This window comes from Sebastes fasciatus, chromosome 21, assembly GCF_043250625.1.
Source record: "Sebastes fasciatus isolate fSebFas1 chromosome 21, fSebFas1.pri, whole genome shotgun sequence".
In the NCBI taxonomy this organism is placed as follows: Eukaryota; Metazoa; Chordata; class Actinopteri; order Perciformes; family Sebastidae; genus Sebastes; species Sebastes fasciatus.
In genome coordinates this window covers 8,796,280-8,820,812 of record NC_133815.1, presented here as the reverse complement: position 1 = coordinate 8,820,812, position 24,533 = coordinate 8,796,280, and the positions used below count along the sequence as shown (strand labels likewise).

Sequence of the window (24,533 nt, the reverse complement as noted above, 5' to 3'; positions counted from 1 at the left end):
TTGGTACCAACCATGTCATACTAGCTTGTTGAGAAGGAGGTTAAATAACGCTCCAACTTACGCAAAATTTTGGTGAAGAAAAACTGTCATGGCCATTTTCAAAGGGGTCCCTTGACCTCTGACCTCAAGATATGTGAATGAAAATGGGTTCTATGGGTACCCACGAGTCTCCCCTTTACAGACATGCCCACTTTATGATAATCACATGCAGTTTGGGGCAAGTCATAGTCAAGTCAGCACACTGACACACTGACAGCTGTTGTTGCCTGTTGGGCTGCAGTTTGCTATGTTATGATTTGAGCATATTTTCTATGCTAAATGCAGTACCTGTGAGGGTTTCTAGACAATATTTGCCATTGTTTTGTGTTGTTAATTGATTTCCAATAATACATATATACATACATTTGTATAAAGCAAGCATATTTGCCCACTCCCATGTTGATAAGAGTATTAAATGCTTGATAAATCTCCCTTTACTGTACATTTTGAACAGATAAAAGAAATGTGCAATTAATTTACAATTAATCGTAATTAACTATGGACAATCATGTGATTAATCGCGATTAAATATTTTAATCAATTGACAGCCCTAGTCTGTACATACAGTGTGTAACATGGTCTGTTAAAATTTGATTTATTTTTGTTTGTTTGTTTACCTAAAGAATTATACAAGACTTTTTATTTTTTACTAATACAAGCAAATGTTAATTCATTTGATCAGATTGCACAAATGTACATGTAAATATATTATTTATCAAAGTTTATTTGTTAAAAATTATGCTCATTACATACACTGAATCAGTCAGATAATAATATAATATATAAATATGTATAATATTTTACAATAACATGTCAGTAACACCTTTTAATAATCATATTTTTATTGTCTCCTTTTGTATTATGATTCTCTTTTTTATTTTGCCTTCTCTTTAGTCACTCTGCTGTATTTGATTTATATCTTTATAATTCTGCAGAGAGGTATAGTTCCCAACTTCAGACCCACCCAAGCGGTCTTCTAATAAATCTAAGGTGGTTAAAAGACAATAAATACGATAGGAAGGAAGGAAGGAAAAAAAAATGTCTGCAGTGCAAAATAGATTTGCCTCCAGCAGTTCTTTCTTTGGAAGTACATCATTACATGACAGCCTCATCAGTGTTAGTGTACAGTACACATGAGCAATTTGTGCTTTTATACCAGCATATGATGAAATTATTCACTTTTGCTGAAAGCTTTATATATGCAGACATTTAATAGACGTCACTGAGCAGAAATAATAAGAAATAATATTCTAGTGAAAAGAGAAAAGCTTAAAAACTTTCATCATCCTATTTTTCATGTGCTGCACAAAAAAAGCTGCTACTGAAAAAGCCTCTTAAATTACAGCAGACAGCTCAGACCTTTACCTGAAGTCAGCGTGCCACTTTACATCCAACGCATCATGTTCCTGTTCTGACAGCCTTTGTTCAGGCCAAGACTCGTGCCCGAGGAAAGTACCTCTGTGAGGATGTGAAATAAATAATAAAATTTCCTCACCTGGATGCTCTTGATGCCGGCTTTGCAGTAGTAGCGTTTGATGTCTACGTCGATCTCGGTGTTGCCAACAAAGCTGAGAGACAAGAGCACAAAATATGTATCAAAAAAAAAATCCAGGACTTTCATGGTTGGATAAATTTAGACATCATGATGTTTTATTTCATTCATGGAATTGTTTCCTCCAGATGTGACATGATCGTAGTCATTGAGCTCATTGAGTCATATTAAGCATTATAAATCCTGATGGTTTCCAGACCTTTAATGGATTTTTCTGAAATCAAACCCTGTTTTTCATACTACTTATGGTGGGCATTTTTCCAGCAAAAGGCACTCAATGTACTTACAGTTCAGTAATTACCTCTCTATATAGTGTTTTTTATTGCTAATGGCAGAGCACCCCATTCCCGCGCTGAATTCAAGACTTTACATATCTAACATATAAAGTATATATCTTTACATAGCATATAGTTGTGCTGCTAAACTCTAATTTTATCTCATTAATATAAACCTCACTGTTTACTGTCCATGCCCCCTAACACCACATCAGAGCTAAAGTTACTGCTAATGCATACCGAACCTTTCCCACTGCTGCTGCTGCACATTAAAGAGTTGTTAATCAGTTGTAAATACTGCAGGGCGTAATGGAACAAGACGGAGCAGCAGCCACACTGGGCTGTTAGATAGAACAGCTGCAGGCGACAAGATGCATACCTCTAACTTCTCAGCATAGGTAACCAAGTTTATTGTGCTCTGCTGTTGTGTGGAAAACTACTCGCACTTTGTGCAGCATGAAATCAGATCCCATTTGCAATAATAATTGACTGACTTAAACAATGTGAGTTTGTTTGGTTGCACCATAAACAGACACACCAGTTGCTTCTTCTGATGTATTTCTCTCAGATCAACAAAGAAAGAGGGGGACTGGGACTCCCGGACCAGGACTGATTTTACACATCAGAATCTGTTTACAGGTCTTCCGGCAGTACGACTGCGTGTGAGAATAGTTGTATAAAGCCTTTTGTGGCTCCAGAGGGAGCTGTGCGAAATCTGACAAATTGCCTGAAGCGAGGTCACATTAGCCGCTACCAGCATTACACACCGGGATCTGTCAGCAGTCAAGTTGCATTGTGGGTAATAAAGGCATCAGGGTTTTAACAAGGAAGAAGAATACATGGAATAATAAAAGACGATATCTCTGGTTTTGCTGCATCAATTTTGATCCTTTTTAGTACCTGCCCATCATCTGATAACATTATTTATTACATGGCTTTGTTGAATACTCGATTCTGATTGGTCAGTCACAGCGTTCTATGGTCTGTTATTTCTTTATAGCAGACCGTTGCTATGTATAACAGACCGTTGCTATGGGCACAGTTCTGATGTCGGACTCTGGCGGATCGTTTTTGTGTCAAATCTTTAATTTCTTAAGTAAGTAGCCATGTAATAAGCGGGATAATGTACAGCTAGCGGGTCATTGTTGTGAAATAAACACGATAAAAGATGGGGTGCGGCATCACCCTGTTGGGGTTTATTTATTACATAAGCCCTTACATAAGTGCATCGTACTGGTAGAATTTTCAAGGTCTGTGGAAACTGGAAATTGGAAACCATAATCAAAAAGAAGCTACAGAGGTATTAATCAACAACAACAACATAATAATGATTTAAACAGGGCTCTGGTGGGCTCACCTGATCTGTAGATCCATGATGATCTGTCGCTGATCCACATTTTCTGAATAAACCTTGACCCCGTTGACCCTCAGGGGCTAAACCGCAACAGAGGGAACCATTATGACCACTGCACCACTCCAGTTCATCAACACTACACCAACACCTCCAGCCCTCCCAAACCCCCACGTGGTTAAGCACAAGGTCGACCCCTCTCCTGACCTCCATATGGAAACTATTTATGAAACAAGCACATGTTACCAGCGACGTGCATGTGCGTTTGCGTTCAAGCTCCCACACACACCCTTGCCAGCTGTCCCAACAGCACCTGCTGCCAGTAGTCTGTGTTGTCACTGCTGAAACAACCCGTGATCAGTCCCAGAAACATGCAGGACCACTAAGAGGGGGCTCACTTTGTCTCCCATGTCGACCTTGCTGAAGCAGAAGGTGCTGAGGTGGGCGTTGGACTCCTTCACCGCCGGTTCGATCGTCTCGTGGAACAGTTTCTCCACAAACTGGCAGATGTATGGCCACATCTGTTTCACTGTCTGAGGGGATACAAACAAAGGAGACTGAACTTCAAAGAGAAATCAGAGTCTTGTTTGGACAAACTGAGAAATGTTGCCCTTTCCCGTCATATAATCATCATAAAAAAGGCATGTACATGTACTTTACAATATTAAAAATGCAGCTCTATGACTCAGACATGTCAAGCAGGGACACCAGCAGATTAAACTTTGATGTCAGCATCTAGATCATTTACTCCTGAGTGCTTTACAATTTTCATCCAGGTCGTTGCCATGGGGATCATGGGGATCATGGGGATGGGGAAGGGTTAATGCATTCACAGCGCTGCAGAAACAGTCAAAATGCGCTGCAGTGTTCAGCGTGGCAACACTCACAGTCCCAGTGGGAAGAGGAGAGAGCAGAAGAGCGACAGACATCCCATTTACTTCAATTTACAAAAGGCAAAAAAAAAAGAGGGCTCCGCTCAAGCAAACAAATCGAGGCGACAGCCGCTCAATTCTTTACCTTGTTCAGCCACTCCACTCGCTCTACGTCTGGGAAATGGACCTGCAACGGAGAAAGGAGAGCAGATAATCTTTAGTATGTATTGATTACAATAAGGCTGCTAATGCAACATTTTTAAAGGCAAGTTCCACATACGATCGATGTGGTGAGATAATTCCACTGGCAATGTGAAAATGACAGCGATCAGTTTAAAAAGCTGCCACTTTAGAGGAAATGACTGCACTCAATGTAGCAGATACTGAGGTGCAGAATCGCCCTCATGAAAACCAAAAGCTTAGACATATTATAAATGTTTGTTTTCATCTCTTCCATTTCAAACAGTGTCAAATTACTACTGTATGTACTGTAGTGTAAATTTCAAGAGCCAAATGAATCTTGCCATTTTCTCTACCAACATCGTGTCAAATTGAATTACCAAATTCATTCATATAATACTAGTAGACAGGTCGTTTTTACAAAAGGAAACATGGCCAGTACTCCCTCAGATGTCGTGGTGTACAGCTAATGCCAAAGGAACTCCAAAGAACACATTATCAAGAGCTCGGTATCCTTAGAAAAAATTTAAAGGAAACTGTCATCATATTTAATTCATAATATCTAATTATTTATTGATGTGTGTTTATATTTTTCTCTTCTTTTTCCCTGTATTGTTTTTCATGTATTTATTTGTTTTTATTGGATTGTCGTCTACTGACTGGTTCGTTTTTCAGCCCAGTTTGCATGCTTCTTGTTGTCTTCTATTTTTTGTTGTATTTTTCTAAATTATGTGAGCTTAGTTTTATTTTTTGTTCCTTTTTTGTTATTGTTGTTAGCTGTTAGCACCGTTAGCTATGTTTAGAGCCGTGCGGAGGCAATAGAAATGCTCCCAATCTCGCATTCAGCACCTTTAAGTAGAGGGGAGGTAGAGGCCTGTGGCTTCTTGACCTCTCCTTTCACATTTCTTATTTTTTAGTTAAAGTCTAAGTTACATGTATGTGTAAGTAAAATAAAAAAAATAATAATTTAAAAAAAATCCAAAATGATATCCCCTTTCATAACCCACGTTAAAGGTTTTTTGAAAAGCTTCCAAAGCTGCTCTACTCAGGAGCAGCCAGTTTGAAGATGTCAAATTTCTCATTAACCTGCCATTCTGCATCGCTATAGCAATACAACAGTGTGATTACAAAATCAACTCAAAGAAAAGAGGGCAGAGTGGGTTTCTATTGGGGTTTGATGCATGCAGGAGCTCATTGATATAGAGTGGCTGCTTAATAAAAAATAAAGAAGATGAAGGAAAAAGGAAATGAAGTTTCAAAACAGTCTTTTAAGCAAAGGTCATGGATTTTTTTTCCATCCTAACTTACATTTCTACCTGAACAATGCATTGCTTTTATGACCTTTCTTTTATCAACATCTTTTTTGTGTTATAAAATAAGTGACATCAGTGGAAAACTACTTTTTTCATCACCATTTTATTTGCTCAATATTATTGAATTTACAGATAAATTGGAAAACAGAATTAGGATGACCTTAACACTGGTCTTTTGTAATGTCTCCAGGCCTCCACACTACAGTCGTGCTGCGAGACGGAGCTGCTGTTTGACTAATCCTCTTTAACGACCAAAGTAAATCGGCCATCGATTTAACATGAGGTAAAGGAAATGCCTGGGATAAAGTCATTTGTGCAGCGGTGCACACACCGCCTCAATAAATAACAGATAAACAGCCCTCCTCCCTCCATCCCACTGAATTGAAAGCGTTTACTCCTTAATCTCAACAGTAAGATAAAGTGATGTCTCTGGCTGGAGAGCTGTTGAGATATGACATGCAGTGCGACAGCAACAAGGAGCAGCACTATTCCTCATGGAGGCGGCAGAAGTGCTTAACCAGCATTTATGTCAAAGTGTGGATAAAGCAGTGACAAGAGCAGGAGGACGGGGGACAGAAAGTTCTAGCTAATATGACAGATTCAGGCCTATAGTTTTGTTATGAGGTGGATAATATAATAATAATATAATCCTCTGGAAGAGACGCTGCCAAGGCTTCATTATTACACCTGACACAGTGACCTTATTCAGAAAATATAGGTGAGGTAATGGATGATACACTCAACGGGACACCTTTTAAGTGCTGGCTGATAAAACCGAGGTGCTTAGCAGAAAGTGAGGGTAAAGCATCGTAATTATTCAGCTTGTTGGTGCGAAGCTGAAAAATAATTGGGGGTATATGTCTGGAAAGTGTAATTAACAGTGAGACTAAGAGGGTTATTCTCTCTGAGTTGAAACTGCTTTAAATGCGCACACTGAGTCTGGAAAGTAATCAGGACCTTGACAGCAAACTCAAAATACAAACTTGTTGCCAATTAGATATTATAAAGTTAATGAGGCGTCAAATATATCTTGAAAAAGTACACCATTCAGAGATACAGCAGACAAACGATTTGACTCAGCTGACGTGTAGTATCTCTACTGAGTTCAGACACATAATGCAAACGTTGTCTTACATCTCATAAGTCAGACTGACAGAAGTGCATCCAGCTGAGTTTGTAAAGCAGCAGATTGGCCTCCTCTTTCTTGACTGCCCATGTGACGTGAGAAAATTGGAAAGAATCTCTGCACAAATGAATTGTGACAGACGCGTCAGAGCAAAGCACACCTTGAATAAAAATGACTCTGTGTATTTACTCGGGGTGGGAAGCACCAGAGGCCACACAATACGATATTATCACGATACTTAAGTCACCATATGATCTATTTTAAACATTTTGTGATATGCTGAGAATTGTGATGAAGATATATTGTGATTCATTACCTTTTTTCGACTGTAAGTTATGCCGTTTGCCAACATCTGTTTTATCTAATAAGATACAGTTTTCACTCAGAGCTTTCATTCGCATATCTTGAGGTCAGAGGTCAAGAGACCCCTTGAAAATGGCCATGCCTGTTTTTCCTCTTCAAAGTTTAGCCTAACTGTTGAGCATTTAGGGCTGTCCTGAATACCACTTTTTGGGCTTCGAAGCTTTGGTGAGAAAAATTCGAAGGTATTTGAAGCTTTGCAGAGCAGCGCGGCGCCACGGCTGACGTATTCTTCTGTCTGTCTGTCTCCATCTCCCCTGTTTCAGTGCCGCCGCTGCTGCACTACTGTACACACACGCACCTCTAGACACAACAAACAGCGATATCCGTCTGACAATAACTAATAATAATTAATAATGTTGAGGGGATTATTCTTTATTTCATGGGCTATTTTGGGATTTATATATTATTATTATATACTTATATTTATAAAAAAATAAAATAAAAAAAACAAAGCATTCGAATAGTGATTTGTTGGTCGAATACCATGGCAACAGTCGAAGCGTCGAAGCATTCGGGTCAGCCCTAGGAGCGTTATTTAGCGCTCTGACAAGCTAACATGCTGCTTGATACCAATCGATTCCCTACTGTAGGTTTCCTAGATTCATATGACACCAGTATCTTGACTCTTAAGACTGAGCCCGCTACAACCTCTGAAAGACGGAACAGCGGCCGTCGGATTTTTAAGAGGTTAATACTTTATACAATAAAAGATCGAGACTTGACGTCCGTGTATCAATACAATATTGCCATAGTCTAGTAATGTTCTATATATGACGCATGTCATTTTATCATACATAGAACATTACTATGTAATATTTCATATATGATTAAAATGTAAGATTGATGAATAATGGCACTTTTGCACTTATTTACTTTGTCATTTTCTAATTGTTTTCTAAACTTTTTGATTGATAGATTAGATCATTTAGCCAGCATCTATGTGTATATACAGTTTATATTATGTATATATATATATATGGATCTGTTGTGATGCTCACACATATACCTGACGAAGCAGAGCAAAATGTCATAAATCAATAAATACAAAAGCAGTTAGCGAGACAGTATGTGAAATGTATTCCGATGTGATCCATATCGTTACTTTTAGTGTAAGTAGCTGCTCGCCCAGCCAGCCAGTGACTCATCCTGATGAATAGCCGAGGTATAAGCTGGAACGAGGAGAGCTCTTTAGCAGTAGAAGTTTGGGAATGGGGCACTTCACTAAAAAGCCTTTGTGAAAGCAGTGCCATCGTGTCTATTAAGGCTCACATCTGCCTGGTGGGGAGAAACTGCCACTAGCAAAGATTTAGGGAGCTATAACTGGCGAAAATGCCCACCTCTGATGAAAGCGTAGTGTAAACGCAGTGATATGGGCTCAACTGGGGCTAATCAATTGCTGAAAAGCCCTGAAAGGTGTAATGTGATGCACAGCCTCTCCAGGTATGACCGGAGTTACATGTAGTGCTTGCCTTGCAGTTTCTGTTATGAACCACAGACTTAAGGCCATTCATTAATGCCCCTTTTCCTCTAAGTGGGATGCTCTTGCTCTACCACATCTAGCATCTCCACCCCCATTTAATAGCCTCCAGGCCTCCTCAGGCGTGCGTCAGCAGAATAAGCTTTTTACTCTTCTCAAAACATGAGGCTGCGCTGAGCATCTCGAAGCAGTTGAGCTGCAACTCTGGGATGAGTCTGATAGGGGAAGTCTAGTTCGATAAGTTAGGAAGCTGACACTTGAGGCTCACTTTAATTTGCAGTTCATTCAAGCTGTATGCTGTGCTTGAATAGAACTTGATTAAATGCAATCTAAACTGTTTCCTTAGTGATTTTCAAACCAGACCCCCGGAGACCATCTGGTGTCCTAAAAGAGGTTTTAATGAATAGACATCTCTCAATTTCACACCAGTTTCCACTGCAGAAGATATACAGCACGTTAATACATATGAAGGAGCCAGTTTATCTTTGCCCACCGGACTTTCAGTAGAGTTAACTTGTGGATGTGTTGCAAGAGTCAGCAGGTAGCCTAAGAGTGAATCAATCGATGGATATGGAATTGAAATTACGGATGCGTAAACATTGTATATTCTTCATTAGGGGGACTAAGTGCATTAACTTATCATACCACCGTAAAAAGAGGCCAAGCCATTTGCTTTCCTATTTGATGCTATAATCCAGCTCTCAGCAGTTAACAACATGGATTACATGGTGTTTTACAAACCTCTTTCAAAGGCACAAGCGCTGGAGAAAAGTCACCGGCTATGTGATAAAAATGATGAGTTCTTCTGCAAAACATCAGATATTCATTTTGGTGGGAAAACACTGCCTGAAGGTAATCTTCAAATATTTATCTCTAAGATATCATCTGAGTTGCAAACTATATTATCTCATTGATTATACATACTGGGGCTCCCAACGGTCTTTCAGTAGGTTTCAGGAGAAGGGAAGGAAGGGAAAACTCTGGGGATGGGAAAAGAGAATCGGTTTCCCGTCAAAAAACGGTTCCGAATTGTCCGACTCAATCGATTCCTCTGTATTGATGCTTTCCGACAGTCACGCATGCACGCTGTATCGTGTCTCAGTTTGTTTGGAACTGGAAGCCCCTCTCTGATAATGCTACACTGTGAACAACAAATCTGTGTTGAAATCGTCAGGAGGAGAGCTAGTAACGTTATCTGTTAGTAGTCGCTGGGCAACACAGTCCTGCTTGGCTAAATAACGGAGCGACTAACGTTAACGGAGGGTCCATTGAGTTACATTATGGTGCGGTCAAGTTCAGTAAAAATAAGTATTGGGCGAAGGTAAATTCCAACTTTATCATGATATGTTCAAATGTAAAATTACATTTTTGGAGAGAAACTTGAATAAATCCAGATGTTTGTCGGAGATGTTTTCACAGAAATATAAAATAGATACCAGAGAGGGAATTATGACCTGTTTAACTTCCTAACACTAACTCTAAGCTGCTTACAGTATAATACATCATTGAAACTAATGATGCCAAGATGTTTTTTTAATCAAAGCAAATATTTAAATAAAAATGCAATCATTTATTTCCTATGATCATTTGAATTATATTTTTATGCAAATAACCACTATAGATGACAATAACAAAGTACAGTACAGTACTGTGTACAGTACCCTCCCAACCCTGGAAAATAGGAGTCCCCGGAAGCCACGGTGTAATAAAAACACTGTAATTTATCATGCATATAATGTTTTTTTTATGTAAAATATAGCTGAACATTGAATGACATCAGATCTAGATTGTTATTCCTTCATTTAGCACATAGATTTTAAAAGTGGCAGATAAAATTTCTGAGTGGCAGACATAAAAAAGTGAATTTCAGACCCTACCCTAAACACTATACTGTTAACCCGGATTATTTTGCCAAGATAACATGCTGCTGTAATAGAGTGAGTTACTGCAAGAGAGATATAGCAGAAATGTGAATCCCAAAATAACAGGGACCCTGCATATATTGCATATATTGAACATTGAATTACATCAGATCCAGAATATTATTCCTTCATTTAGCACATAGATTTCAAAAGTGGCAGATAACATTTCCGAGTGGCAGACATAAATAAATACTTGCATGCCACTGAAAAAAAAGTGAATTTCAGACCCTGTCCTAAACACTATACTGTTTTAACCCTGATTATTTTTGCCAAAATGACATGCTGCTGTAATAGCTGAGTGAGTTACTGCAAGAGAGATAGAGCAGCAGTGTGAATCCCAAAATAACAGGGACCCTGCATGTGGGCATGTTTCCCTTCCAGCGTGGTGTCTGGTTTACCATTGTACCCTGCTGTATTTAGACTGGGACTCAGTCTAATGTCATAGTGCTGTTGGGGACAGCTGCTTCATCACAGCTTTACAGCTCAACTCAACTCCTCCTTGCTCTCTTGTCAGCTGACTGTATCTTCCTGGAAACTCCAAAATATTTGTTCACCCAAAAATACCACATGCTCTTCAGAGAAAACCAGCTCAAGTGGGATTTAAAGGACATTATTATCATCATCACATTGTATATGTGTCTCTTACTTACCCATGGTGGCATATCAGAGGTGGCGAGGTTCTGCTTGATACTTCTCTCCTCCTCTTCATCAAAGAAAGCCAGAGCTCTGGTCAGTCTGCTGTGCTTCCCTCCAGTGATTCTCCTCCACCAGAAGAAGATAACGAGTCCAATGAGCAGCCAGGAGAAGCTGAACTCGAAATAGCCAAGTGCATAAATGGGGAAAATGAGCACAAAGGTCTTGGCGACGTGAGCCCAGGTGTGTGTGATCTCGCTGGTCGAAGACACCGGGGTGTCGTCGGGTATGTCCTCAGGCTGAGAGGGATGGGGATGGGGGAAGTTGGTGCTGGAGCTGGGGACGTGTCCATTCTCCTTAGGTGAATGGACTCCTCGTGTGTCTGTCATGCTGTCTCTAGACATGTCTCCAAACTGTTAAAATGCGCATAAAGGTTGCTGTTCCCATGTGCGAAAGCGGTGCCTGGCGGTTCTCACGTTGGCTCACCTGCACACCAGCCCATTGAGGATGCATTCATCATGGTCCAGTCCAGCCAACAGCATGGTCCAGTCCAGTCCAGTCCACAGCTCAGCTCTGCTCTGCTCTGCTCTGCTCCACACAGGTTAAATGCTGCTTTCCCAAAACGCACACAGGGATCATGCACCGTGCGCCACCAGCTATATACTATACTAGAGTCTAGCTAATAAAAAACAACAACACACCGCCATCTGCTGCTCAGTAGAGGTTAACACAGCTCAAAGCAATATCAATGTAATTTTTTTTTTGCAGCCAAATATAATATTTCTATATATTACAGTGCAAAATCTGAGAAAATGTTAACATGATTAAAATTATTGACATCTTTCCACAATTCACATTAAAGTTTTTTGTTTTTTTTATTATTTCAAAATGACAGTATACATAGTAACAGCAGAAAATATTAAAAACATTTACAAACAGAAGAAGCATAGCGAAAACATAAACAAAGAGTTGTGCCAAACATAAAAGGATAACAGAAATGAAACAAAACCAACATGAAATATTAAAAAAAAAACACAATAAAAAAAACACACACAAAAAACTAAAACATAAATAAAAATAAATAAATAAATAAGAAGAAAAAAGAGACCACGTGAGAGTATGACAATAATTTAACTTAAAAACTTTAAAGATATTGCATACATTCATTGTTTTCATTGCTTTTTTGTGTTGTGAGGAAGAAATTGTTGACAGATATAGATCCATTTCTTTCATGGAAAATTTACACTTGTGAATGTGGAACTTTGCTTTGCTCCACACAGGTTAAATGCTCCTTTCCCAAAACGTACACATGGATCATACACCGTGCGCTAGTCTAGCTAATAAAAACACAACAACACACCGCCATCTGCTGCTGAGTAGAGGTTAACACAGGCCTTCCACTGTGTAATTGTCTGAAATATATTAATTAATTAATATATTTTAATATATATTTTTCATATATTATATATTATATACTATTTTAATATATTTTAAAAAATATATTTAAAAAAAAGAAATAATTATTATTTTTTTTTAAATATTTTTTTGAGAGCTACAAGTTCCTTTAACATGGTCATGGAGCATATATATATATATATATATATATATATATATATATATATATATATATATATATACTGTATATTTGTATTCTGGGGGTATCGTTCCTATGCAGAGGGTTGTTTAGTTTATTTATTGACTACACTGAGGGCGTTTTATATTTTAATTATTTATTTATTTATTGTGTTGAGTTGAATGTGCTACTTATTTTGTACTGAAAACATCTAAAATGAACCTTAGCAGCACATATACTATTAGTGTCAATCATTAAATCGTTTAAACGACATAGAGTTTGTAAAAAAATACGCATTTAGTAATAAAGTGGCCGTTACCAGGGCAACTGCTGTTGACTCCAGCGATTGCTCTGCTGTTGATTAACAAGCCTGTTGTTATGCTAGAGTGACGCGATCTCCTTGGTTTCCAACAAACTGCGCATGCGCAGACGATATTTAACCATCATGGCGGCGTCGTTACCAAACATATGAGTTGATTTTCGGCGTTTAAAAAGCCTTTAAATATACAAACACAGATTATAACATGCACAGTGACAAGGTAAGAGCTTTATCTATGACTTAGACTAAAGCTGGGACGTGTTTATTCAGTAGAAATGTCGTGTCCTTGTCATTGGTTTTATGTTGATATGATAGAAGTATGTTGATGTTGTCTTTGAGTGAACGTTGATGTGGTCTAACAGTGAACATAACACATGTGTTTATACAGAAACTAACCAAGGAAGACACATGGAGACCAGCTGACCTGAGGAGACACATCAGGGTGAGTTTAGTAAAGCTGGATTTATATCAATAGTGTTACAAAACCCTGGTGCAACATGAATAATGAGGCTAGACACCCAGCAACGAGGAGTTTGCAGCCCTTTTAAAGTTTATTTACTCATCTTCAGGGTAATAAACAAAACACAGCTCAACAACCTAAACTTACCTACTTAAAATAAAGGAAACAAAAGACAAATACTAACCTAACTCCTACTGAAAAACAGGAGAACAATGGGTTAAACAAAAGGCTGCCTACCCTACCAAACCTGGGCTGTGTTATGTGTTTGCAAATGTCATTACAATTCGTTGGTTTTCTTGCTGGCCGTCTTGGTGAAAGTTGAGAAAAAGGAGAGCCCGCTGGGACTGAGGGAAACTGGCCTTTTGAATCGGTGTCTTGAGGCTGGAACCAACCATCTCCCTGGATCAATCTACGCACCTACACCCAATCAGCCACCTTGCCAAGCATACCTGCAGCTCATCACACACACACACACATCACAGAGAGAGAGAGAACAAAAGGATCCAGCACATTACAGCATATACACAGAATACAGAAATAAATGTTCATACGACCTCGGGGTCGTTACAGTAGACAAAATTACATCCAAATCATATGAATGGTTTTGTTCTCTCTCTTTTTAGGAGGAAGGACATAGTGATGACGTAAGGAGGCGAGATGACAATGAGAGGAAGCACCGTGGTGGGGAATCCATAGAGAGACGCCGCAGGGACCCAGAGAAGGAGTCCAGACGAGAGAGGGACAAACCCAGGGAGAGTACAAGGGAGAGGAGAGATGAAGATGAAAGAGACAGACATGCAGATCGGCGGAAAGAGGGTTCACGGGATAGGAGAAGTGACAAGGACAGGGACAGAAGAGATGACAGGGACAAGGAGAAGAAAAGGGAAAGAGACAAGTTGGTAGATGGGAAGAGGAACGATGATGATCACAAGAGGAGAGAACGGGAGCACGAAAAGGAGAGGGACACAGAAAGACACAGAGATAAGGAGAAAGAGAGGGAAAGGGACGGAGAGAAACGCAATGAGGAGGACAGGGACAAAAGGAGGGAAGAGAGAGACAGGGAGAGACGGAAAGAAGGACGGGACAGAGAGCACAAGGCTGAGAAAGAGAGACGGAGAGGTGGAGAGGGAGAAAGAGATCGGATGGAAAGGCACGAAAGAGAGAAGAGGGATCGAGAGAAAGAGCGACACAAAGATGAATATGAAGACAAGAGGAATGACAAGGAAAGACGAGAGAGACATGGAGACGGGAAGATTTTGGAAGCGAAGGAGGAAAGAGGTGAGGCCACAGCAGTGTGCACATTTAGCTCACCATATTCACAGGATAGTTATTTCCATATGGGGTCATGTCTTTCTGATTTCAGAGCACAAAGAGGAACAGAAAAGGCACAAAGAGGAGAGAGAGAGGAGACACAAAGAGAGAGGACATCATGTAAGCATATAGAAAAAAAATTAACATTTTGCCTATATACTCCAAAGCATTTCACTTCAGAGTTGTGGCTTGTGTGTGGATATTTGCTGTTCTCCAGGATGAAAAGCGGAGGCACGACATCGAATCCAGAGAGCATCGGGACACGAAGGGGGCAGGCGAAGAGGTCAGGCGTCACCATGGTGACAGAGAGCGAGCAGAACGGGACAAACACAAAGAGAGAAGGCACAGAGAGGAGAAGGAGGAGGAGGAAAGAAATCATCACATAGACAAGACCAGCTCCAAGAAATCTGACAAAAGTCATAAGCATGAGACTAAAACTGAGGTTTGTGTGCCCATAAGTTGCCTCTAATAGATCATTTTATTTTCTCTTTATGATTCCCTAATGGATTGGATGGCTTCTTTTCCCTCCATGTGTCATTTTTGTGATCCAGGATGTAGCAAAGGTACCTGAGCACCAGAGTATGACAGATGTAGGAGTCACAGAGGAGCCTGTAAGATGCTTGATTACTTTGCGGTGCATTTCAGGGGACTTTTGTTTTTAGTTTGGCGGTTTTTCTTCTTCTTCTTCTTCTGATTGATAACTGACTGAACATAAACAATATAATATCAAGCCAGTTACAATGGAGATGATCTCGCAGCTACATTTCCATTGCTTCTTGCATGAAAACAAACCATATTTCAGCTCATGCTGCAGCTGTTGGTAGGCTGAAACTTGGTGTTTTTGTTTGGTGTGTGAGCCATATACTGTCTGCACTGCATGCTACAGTATGTATACAGTATGCACTCTTTTACGGCTACAGTACATTCAGCTTCAGTTTCACTGCAGTGCTGAATCATCCCAAAGAATTTCTGCACACTTATTTAAGATATTTTCTATTTCATGCATTTATGTAATGTCTGCAGGTTGCCAATGATGAAGATTTGGCCGACCAGGAATATGAAGATGACTTTGAGGTAATAAAACAGCCTTCTAATTATGAAATACGCTACCTATTGTAAAACCAAATTCTATTGTTTTTAAAGGGACTGTGTGTAAGATTTGGTGGCATCTAGTGGTGTGGTTGCAGATTGCAACCAACGGAGTACCCCTCCGCTCACTTGCTGTACCACGGTTTTGCACTCTGCGGCTCACGTTACCGCAGTTTCACAAGCGTGTCAGAGAACTACGGTGGCCTTCAGGTGACGTAAAAACGTGAAAGGCTCTCTCTAGGGCCAGTGTTTGGTTTGTCCGTTCTGGGCTACTGTAGAAACATGGTGGAGCAACATGAAGAGGACCCGCTCCCTATGTAGATAAATGAAAACATAGTTATGAATATTATATTCCATTTCTGCCAATAGATCGCCCGAAATGTTACACACTGTTCCTTTAAGTTTTCTCATCATGTTTAAATTTAGTTTTTTAACATTCATTTACTCATTTCTGTGCTGCTTTTGCATGCTGTAATCGATTTACGTTCAAAGAAAGTGGTGAGTATTCAGAGCTTTTACGAGCGCATCCATTTTCATTCTTGCAAAGTTTGTGCTCATGGCATCATTATTTATATTGCGTTACACATATTGCATGTAATAAATGGTGGAATTTCTCTATTGAAAGGATTATGAGGAGGATTTTGAGGAGATGGACGAGAGCGAGAATGAAGGTGAGGATGAGAAGGAGCCACAGCATCCAGAGGCGGGTAAAGAAGAGAAGGAGGAAGTGACATCGCAAAGGAGGAAGGAAATCGAAGCGATTCAGAGAGCCATGGATGAAGAGAACGAGAGAGTCGGAACAGCTCAGTCCAGACAAACTACGAGCACAGAGGAGGAAGAGAGGCCCAAATGGTCCAGAGGTACAGCTCTTTCTTCTGTCTTATCAAAAGCACTTGGTGTTAATGCATGTTACAGTGTACCCAGATTAGTTTCTTCATGTCTGATCTGAAGAAAATGTCTGCATATTTTGTGTAGAATTATAGGGGACATAATGCATCTTTGCTGCTCTGTTGATAGGATCAGAAAAGAACCAGAGTAGAGCCTCCCAACGTGGGAAGTTTATCGACTTTGTGGCCGCAAAGCAGCGTGAAGTCAGCAAGAAGGTCGCCACAAAACAGAAGTAAGTTAACCTGCAAAAATGATATATTGTTAAATGGTCTGTAATTTGATCAGATACTCATGGGGACTCACTTTTTATGATCCGGGGCACTTTTGTCTTGGAATCTTGTACAAGGATTTCTCATGTACAGAGTGTATATGTTCTTTAATTGTACCTTCAATGTGTATTTTTTCAGGAAACGCAGTACAGAGCTTCTTCGCTTAATTGATCTGGATTTCTCAATGACAGTCTCGCTTTTGGATCTGCCACCGGTGAATGAATATGACATGTATATCAGGACCTTTGGAACTGAAAACACTAAACAGGTCAGTATTTGTTCTCTTTTCCTTAAAGGAAAATATTCCATACAGAATTGCAATAGTCCATGTCTAAATATCGTCTTCCTTGTCAGGCTTATGTTCAGTGTAATGAGGATAATGCAGACAGAGACATCCAGACAGACGAGATCGAGGTGTGTGAGAAGTGGACGCAGCATCCTCCGGAGCACAACGGAGCCTGCGGGGGTGAGGAGAAGCTTGTTAAAAAGATTTTCTCTCTGATGTGTTTACATGTAGAGTTCAAAAACAGTGTTTTTGTTTTGACAGATCCGAACCGCTCCCAGGAGGCACGAGACAAAAGTGAAATGAACTTCGATTCACAGCGTCTGACAGCATTCCTGCGCTCAGCCTCACAGGTTGTCATTTTACTCGTACATAGTTTTGAAAATGTAACACTTCTTGACTTCCTACATGAAGGTTTTTTTGTGGCCTAAGCTAATGTCTGCTGTCTTTTGTGACTGACTCAAGGTCATGGTTGTTCTGTTGGAAGAGGATCGAGCTGAGAGAAAATCCCTGAGGAAGCTGAGGTCTCAAACCGACACGCCGTCTTTCAGCGATGGGAGTTTACAGCTCAACACTAAGTTGCCTTTTCTTTATGGTACATTTTCACAGTATTCTCATTAGTGCTTTATCAGTTGTTAGTTGCTATTTGCACCTTGTGGACCATAGCAACTGTTCAGAATATGCTGTACAAACCAGCACATGTGTAGCTCTTCCCATGGATTGCACCATTTTTGATTGTCAATTGCAGATCGCCCCATCAGCCTGGTGCACTTCTCTCAGGTCCAGAGGCACACCATGATGTCAGTCCACAGCCCGACGACTAAGCCCAGCGCTGTGCGTCTAGACAGCTTCACCCTCATCTGCATCTGGAACATCTGGGAGCCGTCCAGACCTCAAAGAGTCCTCGTCTACGAATCTGAGGTGACATTTTAAAGATTCTTTTTTCAGTTGTAGCAAATTTTGTTGTGATAAATAACAACACTTTTCCGACATTTTGGCAAGACTAGTATTTATTAGCTCAGATTTAACAATTTCAATATACTGAGCATTAATCGTCTGCCTTATTGCTCTAGTTGCCCTCGAAAATAATAGTGTAAATCTCCATATTCCATGATATGAATATCCCAAAAAACAGTCTTAAAATGTAACATGCACTAAAAAACAATTTAGTGGCCTGAAATCAAATCTGCTAATAACTCGTATAGGAACCGACACACATCTACGGCTAACATCCACAAAAACGTACTGACAGTAACCCTTTTTAATGCTCACTGCTGCAGGTGCAGTGCTGCTGCTTCAGCCCTGGGAAGGCCATATTGGTGTTTGCAGGCACATCGGTTGGCTCTGTGTTGCTGTGGGACCTGAGGGAGCGTGCTAGTGACCATTACCGCCTGAAGATAGGGGAGGATGAGTGGACTTTCCGGCAGCCGACCTTCTCCACTGGTATGTTACAGATGAGAATCACGTGGACATGGCTGTTTGAGATGATAATACCACCGATGAATTTGTGCTACAGAGTTTGAAACTGAGATTTTCCCAAAGATGTAACGATTTCACTCTTGCCATATTATAATTTTATATGTTTTATAGGATGCTTTTTGTGCCTTTTCCCTCTACTTTCTTCTCTGTTCCACTGTACCTCGAATTGTATCTTTATATAAAGAAGATGGTGATTTCCTCGTGGGTTTCTGCAGGGTTCACCAAGTTCAAGAGGACCTATTATGCTTTTGTGCTTTTCCCTTTCCTTTAAAATGTAAAAGGTCTGCAAAGTTACAAAGCCCAAAGTCCATGCCAAAGGGAGAAACACTGCTCCTGAACTGCCTGAAACGCCTTGCTTGAAGTCCCACCTTTTCTTCCGTAACGTGGTGATGTCACCAAGTAACACATTTGCATAATACCTGCCTATTAGTTAGCTTGTCACACCCTTAAACAAAGCTACAGTAGTTAGAGCGGAGCTGAAGCAAAGTGTTTAGTTCGGTTGACCAATCACAACAGAGAGGGCCAGCTGACCAATTAGAGCAGACTGGGCTTCTTGTAGCAACCCAAAATACAAGTATGCAACTGAAAATAAACATATTAGGTCCTCTTTAACTTTAAGACATTTTGAATACCACATAGAATGCAATGTAATACACGACTCACAGTCATACTAATATGAAAGATATCAATGAAACCAGTAGGGATGAATGGACGGATTAATCAATAATAAAATAACTCATTTATTTAAGGAGCACATATGAATATTACATAAAGTCAGAGGTCTGGAACAATGGCACTGGGGATTTTCCAGACAGTTTTTGCTAAAACCGCATGCAAAAAACAAGTAACGCTACTGTTGACTGCAGGCTAGGAAAAATATTAAAGCTCTTTCATATTGAATTTTTGCCTTCTGAGGCGTTTTTGAGGAAATTGAAATCAACACCTTTCAAGCTGTTAAATATACCGTGTCATTGGTCGTTTTAATTTCCGCAACCTAACACCAAGCATGTGTTTACTGAGCTTTTTTTGTCTCCCTTTATTTTGAGAATATAAAGCCCAGTGATCTTTCACTCGGTCCTCTTTGTTGTTGTGTATTTCACTCTTTGCGCTGCAAGGAAATGAATGTCAGCAGGCAATAAGAGGTCAACATGCTTATTTACTGTATACGGTAATTCAGTACAGCCTCTGCCCTTCCTCTCACTTAAAGTTCAGAGGCTATTTTTTCTCATAACATTAGTGTTGATTCAGTGTCTGCTCTTATCCTCTCTTTTGTCACCTTGTCAACACAGATGCAGTGATGTCCGGGTCGGGCCATTTCTCGTCTGTGACGTCTGTAGAAGTCGTCCCCTCCGCTGTAGCGGGGGGGCCGAGGCCAGAGGTCCCCCTGTTGGCATCTGAGGAAGGTATGGAATGGTGTAGGGATAGTTAACACGCTGATTGAAGGTCTTGTGTATCGTTTTATAAATATGCCGTGTGCTTCTGCTATTCACAGGCGGGTTTACATTTAATTGTTATTCCGTTTCATAACGCAGAGTCGTCAGGATTGTCATTCCAGCTGGCTTCTCTGGATGAAATCGGGGTTTTAAATTTCTGGGTAAGTTGGGCAACAAAGTAGATCCTACATATTTTTCTTCTCTGCACCAGAATTTTTCAAAGTATGAGGTGCGCCTCCCACCTTCACCTCACGAGAGACACGTGAGGCAAAGATACTGCTGAGGTGAAAGGGACAGGTGCATGCCGCTGTAAAAACAACAGGAAGTTAGTTATAATAGTGTGGCCTGCTGATTTGGCCCACTCATAAACAGGGTCAGCAGTTGCAGCAGCAGTGGCTGTGACAAGCAGCTCATGGAAGATGCACCGATCCGTGGAAGTGATAAATGAAATGTGACAAATGACAGATATAAATTTACTGAATTGTTATTTATTATTAAAATAAAAAATCGTACACAAGCAACTTAAAAATCTTCAAAATTAACAGGAATTACGATTCAGGTGAAAAGCTTATTAATGCAGCAACAAATTGGTCAAAACTTAAACAGGATCATCACCATTGTCACCGATATCCGAGAACCTGAGTCAGTATCAGTATCGGTGCATCCCTAAATTAAGGTACTTAACGCCTACATCAAAAATCACACTCCTTCTCGGAGTCATAATTCAGTCAAATCTAAATACACAGACATGATACAGATATTTTTAGATTGAGCTTGACTTATACTTCCCCAGGATATCATTATCTCTGTCTTTGCCTTATTTATCGCAAATAAATGATCATAAATCTGCTTATAAATCATAGAAAAAAGATGGTCTGTATCTGCAAAACTTGCCTGAGAATCGACACATTTTTAAGTTTTGTTCAGTATCAAAGACATCCACGGAGTACATCAGACTATGAGTGTGTTGCAGATGGAAACTGCTAATAGATAATTCGTCATACTTTTAATGATGCCAGTTTGCCAAAATGTAAACAAATTAGGGCTGTCCTCGACCAAAAAAAATTCTTAATCGACTAACATTCATACGATTTTGTAGACAAATCTATTAGTTGTTGAAAGAAAGTAGAAAGAATCACACAAAACACCACTTTAAATCTTGAGTTTACCAGAGATGTGCACATAAGCTTCTTGGAAATAAGTCATTCAGCATGAAAAAAGCACAAAAGACAGCTAATCGACTAAAGAAATCTATGTTGACTAACACCAAACAACCGAGAGGAGGGCAGCCTTAAAACAAATACAGGCTTAAAAGATTGACTCCATGGCGACATCCCTACTTTTCACATCCCTCAAAATGATGGGAACTGTATTTCCAAAACTTTCAGCATGATTATAACCTAAATAAAACTAAGACAAAGAATAATAGTACAAGTGACAAATTCCATTCAGTTCAATTCAATCCAATATGAACTTTTTTCTGTAGCAGGCTCAGAATGGCACTCCCCTCTATCCTGTTATATACAGATATTTGCCCCGTGTTGAAAACCTCTGTACAGAACGATTTTGAAAAAGTTATGCCTTGATGGACTTGCATGATTTCCTCTCTGTGTCCTTTAGGTGGTAGTGGAGCTCCCAAAAGCCAACGAGGCAGGCTCTCCAACAGATCTAGGTAAGGCCGTCACGTTTCAGAGCACTCCTATTTTTTCCACAAACATACTCATCTTTCTCTCACATGTGGCTCCAGCTTCAGCCTCTCTCTCTCTCTCTGTCGTTCTCTCATGCAGGGCTCAGGCCCGGCGGCAAAGTGAAGTTACTTCACAGCTCTCATCTTCTCACTGCTGAGAGGTGAGATTGATAAATAGCTTGAGATGATCATCCGTCACTGCCACCCGCTGGGCTCAAAATACCCCACAATGTCTTTGCCCAGTGGAATACAGCTGCTCTGTCGCAGTCATACGATCTTGTTTGTTATTTACTACGGGCTGGTGTTTTTGTCACCTCAACATTTGATGGGAAATATATCTGTGGTTGTATATATATATGTGCAGTGTGAATGTGATGAAGTGTCGTGTTCTACTTTTGCACAGTTTGTTTTTGGCTGGGAATGCGGTAACCTTTGACCTCCGGTTTGGCTTCTTTTTTTTTGTCCTTCTCTCTTGGTCTGTCTATCTCTCAGGGTATCATCACGAGATGCAGCGAAAACAGGGCCGTTACAGACGCTGCATTTAAAGTTCCTTCCAACAGACTCCAATCATTTCTTTATCGGCACCAATATGGTGAGCGTTATCTTGTCTGCCATATATGATGATCTTACAAATTAAAGGGATAGTTCAGGTGTTTTGAAGAGGGGTTGTTTGAGGTTCTTATCCATAGTCAGTGTATTACCTACAGTAGTAGAAAGTAGTAAGTAGTAGTAGTAGAAAGGCCGACCTAAACAATTCGATATCAGTCTAAGTGTATGCTATATTTACAATGTTTTTACCACTTTACCTTGCTGTGAGACAGCCCTTTCCGACAGGGAACTGAAGCCGTTGTATCCATCTTTGCTCCCCCCAAAGCCACCAGACTCCGTTGAAAAAAACTGTAATTTTATCTCACACATGTATTTTTCAATGGAGTCTGGTTGCTTGGTGAAAGCATAGATAACAGCTTCAGTTCCCTGTCAGAAACAAAGACTGTATAGCTATGTCAGGGCAAAATAAACCGGCAAAAATATTCTAAATATAGCGTACACTGAAACTGATATTGATTTTTTTTAGGTGAGCTTTTCTGTTAGGTGGCTAAAAACTTCTCCAAACTGGGGTCATGCTGACTGTCATCTACTGTAGGTAATACACTAACTATGGATAAGTACCTAATACAAGCCCACTTCAAAGCACCCAAACTATCCCTTTAACCCGCTCAAGAGATTCAGAAACTATTTCCAACCCAATGCCCTACATTTGTTTTATGTCATTTTGTGCATTAATATCCTTTCTTTCTAGGGTCTGGTCAATCATGAAACGAGTCACGGTTTGAAGGCTCCACCAAAGTTTTACAGGTTTCAGGAGGCCGGAGTCCGACCCATTGATGTCACTTCAATCCACTTTTCTCCCTTCAGGCCACACTTGTTCTTGGTGAGAGTGAATTGCCTTCTTTGTTTTTCGTAAATATTTGTCTCTGATGCCCAGTTCCTTAGACATGTTTCCTAGGTAGAGAGAGAGAGACACAAGTGAACTCAATATCAAATCCTAATATCCTCCTTGTGGCAGCTTGAGCAAAAAATGCTGCAAAATGGGACAAGACCACCCAACCAATATTGCCTCCAGCACTGATTCTGAAGTCCAGTTTTTGATTTCATTTTTGGGGTTATGAAAAACCTCAAACTTCCAGCAAAAGTCTCTCCAGCTTTGTGAATTTGCAGTAGTCATCTGGGTGTGGATGATGAGACCTTTCCTCTGGAGAGATTTCAATGTCATTAAAAGCATTAAATGAATTTAACATAGAAATGTTAAAGAACAGGAGCCTGCAAGGATTTAATGCTGCGCACAAATGCATCTCATTTTTTCAGGGTGCTTTGATTATGATCCAATCCAGAGATTATGATCAACTTTTGCCATCACAGCAAATGCCAAAAACCATAAACTGTCCTTGGTGATCTCATAGTGCAGGACAGAATCAATACAGCATGCCAATAAGACCATCAAATAAAAGTACCATAAATATAAAAGATAATCATAAGACTATAATAAATTATATAATATACTTTTCCCTGTCCTGATTCCAGGTGGGCTGTGGGGACGGCAGTATCAGGCTGCATGCAGTCAGCCATGAGCATCCTGTGGCGGAGTGGAGGAACGGTACCGCCGGGGAACCGGTGGTCTCACTTCAATGGACCCAAACCAGACCAGCAGTGTTCTGTGTGCTCGACGCCGCCTCGAACCTCCACATATGGGACCTGCTGAAGAATGACACAGAGCCCGTGGTCACCGAACGGATGGACTCTGACAGGTAACACTGGACGGATATGAGGGATGATTTGTTATATTGATGTATGTGGTGTTCATGCTCTCCTCTCCTCTCAGGGTGACAGCCATGGCTGTGTTTGGAGACTCAGGACAACAAAACACATATTCAGGAGTAGCACTGGCACACAAGTCGGGGAAGATAGAAATGCAGTATTTCACAAGACATTTTACTGCGCCCATTACTGCAGAAGAGGAGAAGTTGGAGAGTATGATGACGGAAGCCTTCTGAAACACCTCGAAGCATCTTGTATTGCTGCATTAACTGCATTTTAAAACTCTGGAAGAGCATAAAGATCAATTTATACATCTGTTTTTC

At 40.2% G+C, this 24,533-nt stretch overlaps 2 protein-coding genes across 4 annotated transcripts in view; one reads left to right on the top strand and one right to left on the bottom strand.

Moving 5' to 3' along the window:
• Positions 1 to 11,730, bottom strand: part of esyt2b (extended synaptotagmin-like protein 2b) — a 40,577-nt gene extending 28,847 nt beyond the window's left edge. For both annotated transcript variants that reach the window (XM_074622593.1, XM_074622595.1), the window contains exons 1-5: positions 11,121 to 11,730; positions 4,235 to 4,276; positions 3,616 to 3,750; positions 3,224 to 3,300; positions 1,535 to 1,607 (exon numbers count right to left, since the gene is read on the bottom strand). In XM_074622593.1, coding sequence (XP_074478694.1) covers positions 1,535 to 1,607; positions 3,224 to 3,300; positions 3,616 to 3,750; positions 4,235 to 4,276; positions 11,121 to 11,507 — 714 coding nt within the window. In that variant the 5' untranslated portion in view covers positions 11,508 to 11,730. The remainder of the gene's footprint in view (positions 1 to 1,534; positions 1,608 to 3,223; positions 3,301 to 3,615; positions 3,751 to 4,234; positions 4,277 to 11,120) is intronic.
• Positions 11,731 to 13,066: 1,336 nt separating this feature from the next.
• The window catches only part of dync2i1 (dynein 2 intermediate chain 1), an 11,729-nt gene continuing 262 nt past the window's right edge, over positions 13,067 to 24,533 (top strand). Inside the window, exons 1-23 of one of the 2 annotated variants that reach the window (XM_074621718.1) lie at positions 13,067 to 13,215; positions 13,384 to 13,437; positions 14,079 to 14,733; positions 14,819 to 14,886; positions 14,984 to 15,208; positions 15,318 to 15,377; positions 15,790 to 15,840; positions 16,481 to 16,715; positions 16,873 to 16,975; positions 17,151 to 17,280; positions 17,367 to 17,478; positions 17,560 to 17,648; positions 17,761 to 17,890; positions 18,044 to 18,216; positions 18,576 to 18,738; positions 20,064 to 20,177; positions 20,307 to 20,368; positions 21,828 to 21,879; positions 21,995 to 22,055; positions 22,387 to 22,486; positions 23,195 to 23,326; positions 23,977 to 24,200; positions 24,275 to 24,533. The exon at positions 24,275 to 24,533 is cut by the window's right edge and continues 262 nt beyond it. In XM_074621718.1, coding sequence (XP_074477819.1) covers positions 13,201 to 13,215; positions 13,384 to 13,437; positions 14,079 to 14,733; positions 14,819 to 14,886; positions 14,984 to 15,208; positions 15,318 to 15,377; positions 15,790 to 15,840; positions 16,481 to 16,715; positions 16,873 to 16,975; positions 17,151 to 17,280; positions 17,367 to 17,478; positions 17,560 to 17,648; positions 17,761 to 17,890; positions 18,044 to 18,216; positions 18,576 to 18,738; positions 20,064 to 20,177; positions 20,307 to 20,368; positions 21,828 to 21,879; positions 21,995 to 22,055; positions 22,387 to 22,486; positions 23,195 to 23,326; positions 23,977 to 24,200; positions 24,275 to 24,446 — 3,180 coding nt within the window. In that variant the 5' untranslated portion in view covers positions 13,067 to 13,200 and the 3' untranslated portion in view covers positions 24,447 to 24,533. The remainder of the gene's footprint in view (positions 13,216 to 13,383; positions 13,438 to 14,078; positions 14,734 to 14,818; positions 14,887 to 14,983; positions 15,209 to 15,317; positions 15,378 to 15,789; positions 15,841 to 16,480; positions 16,716 to 16,872; positions 16,976 to 17,150; positions 17,281 to 17,366; positions 17,479 to 17,559; positions 17,649 to 17,760; positions 17,891 to 18,043; positions 18,217 to 18,575; positions 18,739 to 20,063; positions 20,178 to 20,306; positions 20,369 to 21,827; positions 21,880 to 21,994; positions 22,056 to 22,386; positions 22,487 to 23,194; positions 23,327 to 23,976; positions 24,201 to 24,274) is intronic. The other variant, XM_074621719.1, reaches the window with a different exon arrangement.